Raw genomic sequence first — 5,033 nt, forward strand, 5'->3', positions numbered from 1 at the left:
GATGGTCCTTCAATTGCAGAGTACATGACTGAGTTTCCATGCTTGAAAAAACCTGCAGGATATCTCCTTGTAAGTGCATGTCATGTTATTAATAAAAAGAGCTAGATGGGAGCGCTTGGCAATTAACATTGGGTGTTTACACTCGTACGATAGGGTGGAATGACGAAGGCGACCACCAACTCGGATGATTCCAACATCGTCGACAAACGGAGCTAAACGAGCCAGCGGTTTTGACGATACCCTGATACCAGTTGATAACTCACGTAATAGGTCAGAGAAGTAGATACGTTGAGACTCTCGGATAATACTGAAAGTAGCACCGTCGAACTCAACACCACTCAGACACAGATTGGGAGGTGGTTCAGGCTCACAACGACGGCACCGGCTGATGAAACGGCGCATTATGGTGGTGACGCGAATCATGCGGTCATATGATGAAAAACGGTTAAACCATTCTTCCAAACAGTCGGGTACGTCGACTCGAGTTGTGAGAGATACTGGTAGTACCTCAGGTAAGCTGCACAATGACATGGGTGCTACAAGATTTATCCAAGTAGATGGATTGGCCCGGAGAATCGCAGGACCTTGCCAATAGAGGGATAGCTTCGTGAGTTCTGAAGGCATCACACCTCTTGACGCACAATCGGCAGGATTGTTTGCTGACTCAATATGGCTCCACTTACAATCAGGTACTATGGTGCGGATCTGATGGATACGATTGGACACATACACCTTGAATGACGTATGAGGGACCGTTAACCAGGATAGGACTATCATCGAGTCGGTCCAGCCGTAAGTCCCAACAATCTTGAGATGAGGATCCAATACTCGTTTGATGCACCCAAGCCACCGGGCGAGTAACACTGCGGCGTTCAGCTCTAGTCGTGGTATTGTTAATGGCTTCATCGGAGCAAGCTTGGTCTTAGACCCGACGAGAACGGCACGTTGACCCGATGAATCGGCTGGCAGCACATATACGACCGCGGCATATCCAAGCTGCGAAGCGTCGCAAAATCCCCAACAGATAGCATGACGATTGTCCGAACGTGCTGAAGTGACGTGACACTCGAATCATCGACAACGATGGCAGATCGGATAGAAACGAGGACCAGTCAGCATGGATGTCAGGAGGCAGTGGATCATCCCATGCCAACCCTAGTTGCCAAGTCCGCTGCATGATGCATTATGCCCAAAAAATTGTAGGGCCAAATAACCCCAACGGGTCAAATATTCTGGCCACCATTGACAGCACGCCACGTTTAGTGAATATTGGAGATGGTTGAAATCGCAACGCACAGCTGAAAAAATCATCGTTGGGGTTCCATTGCAATCCGAGTACCTTTGTTCCTCCGTCTTCGGAATCGTGGAATGGTAACGGCGTGCTTACCCGATCAGCTGCCGGCACGGATGACAAAATGTCATGAGTGTTGCTCGACCATTTTTTAAGTTCAAGCCCAGATTTTGCGAGAATACGTCGTAAGGACGATTGGAGCTCCAAAGCACCTTCAACTGAATCCGCTCCTACGCAGATGTCGTCGACGTATGTCTGGTACAGCAAGGCGTCACGGACATGATCGGCGTCGGTGCAATCGGTTTCAGCAATTGACTGAAGCACGCGTATGGCCAAGAAAGGAGCACATGTCACTCCATACGTGACGGTATTTAACTGGTATTCGACAAGCTGGTCATGTGGAGATGACCGCCACAGAATATGCTGGTACTTGCGGTACTCTGGTAGCACCTGGATTTGACGGTACATCTTGCAGATGTCCGCCGTGAACGCATGTGGGTAAATGCGAAATCGCGTTAGGACATCGATTATGTCCTGTTGTAGCTTCTTCCCTGGAAGCAGACAACTGTTCAATGACGGTCCGGCTGAACATCGCGCAGACGCGTCAAACACCACACGTATCTTGGCGTCACCATCATCTGCTTTGTAAATTGCATGATGAGGGACAAAATAATGACCGGGTGTGGGTGCGACCGACATATGGCCTAACGCCAAATAGTCGTCCATGAAATTTGCGTATAATGTCTGCAGCTGTGGATTAGACAATAGCTTCCTCTCCAGTGACTCAAAACGCTTGACTGCCATTGAACGAGAACCAGCAAATGTTGTTGGCAAAACAGGGACTCGGAACGGTAGAGGAACAGAAAAACGGCCAGATGGTAGCCGCACACATTCATTCCTGAATATGGACTCACACTTTCCTTCATCTGAAAACGCATCTGGAGCCGTTTCAGGTTCTTCAATGTCCCAGAATTTGTTCATCTGCTCCTCAATTGATATGGTCAGCGATACCGGGAGCGCATGAACTGGCTCGACGTTGGTATATGGAACAGGACCAATTAATATCCAGCCAAATACCGAATTGAATGCCGAAGGCAGAGAGGAGTCAATTTCAATTTTATGGCCATTCATAATGGTGGCGTATACGTCAGCACCCAACAGCATATCCACACTTGATGCGACGTGGAATGTAGGGTCAGCCAAGGCAAGATTTGAGAACTTATCCTTAATAGTAGAATTCAATGTTTTGTGGGGCATATCTCCGGTGATGGACGGCAATACCCAAGCCTGGATGGACAGCGATGGTTCCGGTGCAAACCGGGGCTGGACAATGCAATCAATTCGACCCATTACACTAGTAACAGGATGCCCAGCTAGAACAGTTACAGGCGCAGTCCAGCGAGTGCGTTTTAGACCAAGGCGATCCGCACATGATACCGTAACAGCACTTATTTGTGAAGCACAATCAACTAGTGCACGCATCGTCTGCCACGTGCCGGAACGGTCGCGCACGTGGACAAGCGCTGTCCCCAGCATCACTGAACATGATGTCGAAGCCGCGGGCATCTGTTGAGATGCACACAAGGATGATTTAGCTTTGGGTTCGGGAACCTTGTCCTTGGTGTTGCGTCCACCCATGTGTAACAAAGTGTGATGATTCCGAGAGCACTGCTTGCAACTTGGTTTTGACCGACATTTGTTAGACCAGTGGGAATCGCTGAAGCAGTTGAAACACAAGCTTTGATCACGCATCCATTTACTTCGTTCATCAATTGCCCACGATAAAAATTGGCTGCAGGAGTCCAAACTATGACTTGCCTTGCAACATGGACAAGATCTTTCAGGCTTCGTTGTGAGCAACGACGCAGCATGTTGATATCCAGAATGACTGGGACGACCTCCCTTACGGTTCGACGGATGAGACGACTTCGGCTGTGAACTAGCGGTTCCTGGTTTCGAATCACCAATTATTTCCAACGTTGACACTCGAGACTGAACGCACGCCAGTAGTTCATCAATAGTCGGATAGTCGCCCTGACTCGTGACGGTAGTTTCGAACAGTTCCCGAGTCGCGATTGGTAAACAGCGAAACGCCATTGAAAACAGTACGAAAGATCCCAAATCTGGAATATTTAGTGATTTTAATAGGGAGAGGCCTTCGCTGAATTTACTGACAAATGTATTCAGGTCTGTCAATGACTCTTGAGTGGACACGGGTAATTGGAACAGTTTGTCAATTAATGACATGGCGACTAGTCGTGGTCTATTAAACCGGTGTTCAATTGTTGACCAAGCCAGGTCATAGTTGTCCTCGGACATGGGTATGCCACGTATGGCATCAGAAGCCACCCCGCGCAAGCAACCAACTAAATAATACATTTTGTCCGCCTTAGGTATGGACCTTGAATCGACATTCGCGCGGAATTGATCGCGAAATGTAGGCCACTGGTGAAAATCACCTTCATATATAGGCAATGGTATTTCGGGTAAACGAGATGATGGAATGGAGGTGCACGACGATGATAAACCGGCCTGATGACCAGCGTCTTGATGCTTACCAACCCGATTATTAATATAAGACAGGTCGATGGCCTCAGCGCCAGATGGTGTGAGCTGACTGATAATGGACTTCGACGTAGTTATGAGGTTACGCACTTCCCCTGGCAATTCCGGAGAATAGTCTTCGAGCTCGCCTAACTCAATGAGATGATTTAGCACGGAATCGTCTTCTGCCCGGAACTGGATCCACAATGCATCGAGATCAACTGCTGCATGCTTGAAGTCAGAAACCAAAGCCGGATCCGATAATGCGCGTACACCGAGGGCATGGATACCTCGAATTTGTGACACGACTGTGGTTCGCTTGGTAATATCACGATCTCGCAAACGCATCACGCGTTCTTTTTCGTCTACCATTTTGACGAAATGAAATTACAACCAACTTACCCAAAACGAGATAATACCTGCCTGATAGTTATAATCACCAACAATACCTAAATATGCTGTAATAAGGGCTATAAACAATAAATATGTACGTAACAACTAGTACTACTGTAACACCCACAAGTAAATATTAATCTATATAATATAATTTACCTACTACGGTATAATACTATCACACAACAACAGACCCATATACAACGCTAACTGGACCCTAACCCAGGTCCGTCAACCACGCTCTGCTACCAAAATGTTGGCGCCGACGTAACTCCTACGATATATGGCGGTTAGCTACGACGACTCGCGTCGGTATGGGAGTGAGGTGACAATTGATCTTGCGACCTTAAATGGTAACACAAAGTTTGATGGTACAATAATAGTGTATAATAGATAGTGTAAAACAGAATAATAAGGTACATAAATAAATGTTGTACAGAGTCGCGACCGTGCAAGACGTCTCTTTGCCGGTCAACGAATAATAATAATAATTATAATTATAATCATAAAAATAATGATACGTCTTATGGACAATTACAAAATACAGAACAATAAATAATAATAATAACGATACCACGGCGGCGACAGCGGTGATAGTCGTTGATAAGACCACGATGATGATAACGTCGGCGGCGGTAGGTGACAACGCGGTGACATCAGCTGTTGTTGACGGCGGCGGCGGCGGCGACGGGACAATGACCCCACGGCGGCGGCGGCGATTATTCAAACCAACGGACAGCGTTTAAATCGCATGAATGCACGATATTATCGCAACGACACGGTATACGCACTCAAATAGGTACTA

General features: G+C 47.2%; 2 protein-coding genes across 2 annotated transcripts; both read right to left on the reverse strand.

Annotated features, from left to right (window-relative positions):
- Positions 1-140: 140 nt before the first annotated feature.
- LOC111030548 lies at positions 141-1,184 on the reverse strand (the record flags this gene model as incomplete). Its single annotated transcript, XM_022310091.1, has 2 exons — positions 1,155-1,184; positions 141-1,065 (listed from the first exon to the last, which is right to left on the reverse strand). Coding segments are annotated over exons 1-2 (955 nt in total), but the record flags the coding sequence as incomplete, so codon positions are not given.
- LOC111030547 lies at positions 1,184-4,207 on the reverse strand. Its single transcript, XM_022310089.1, has one exon. The coding sequence runs from the start codon at positions 4,205-4,207 to the stop codon at positions 1,184-1,186; it is 3,024 nt and encodes a 1,007-aa protein (XP_022165781.1).
- Positions 4,208-5,033: the final 826 nt, after the last annotated feature.

This window comes from Myzus persicae, unplaced genomic scaffold (assembly GCF_001856785.1).
Source record: "Myzus persicae strain clone G006 unplaced genomic scaffold, MPER_G0061.0, whole genome shotgun sequence".
NCBI classification, from domain to species: Eukaryota; Metazoa; Arthropoda; class Insecta; order Hemiptera; family Aphididae; genus Myzus; species Myzus persicae.

Excerpts from the sequence above, each read along its gene's own strand:
- LOC111030547 (XM_022310089.1), bottom strand. The coding sequence starts at position 4,207 with ATGGTAGACGAAAAAGAACGCGTGATGCGTTTGCGAGATCGTGATATT.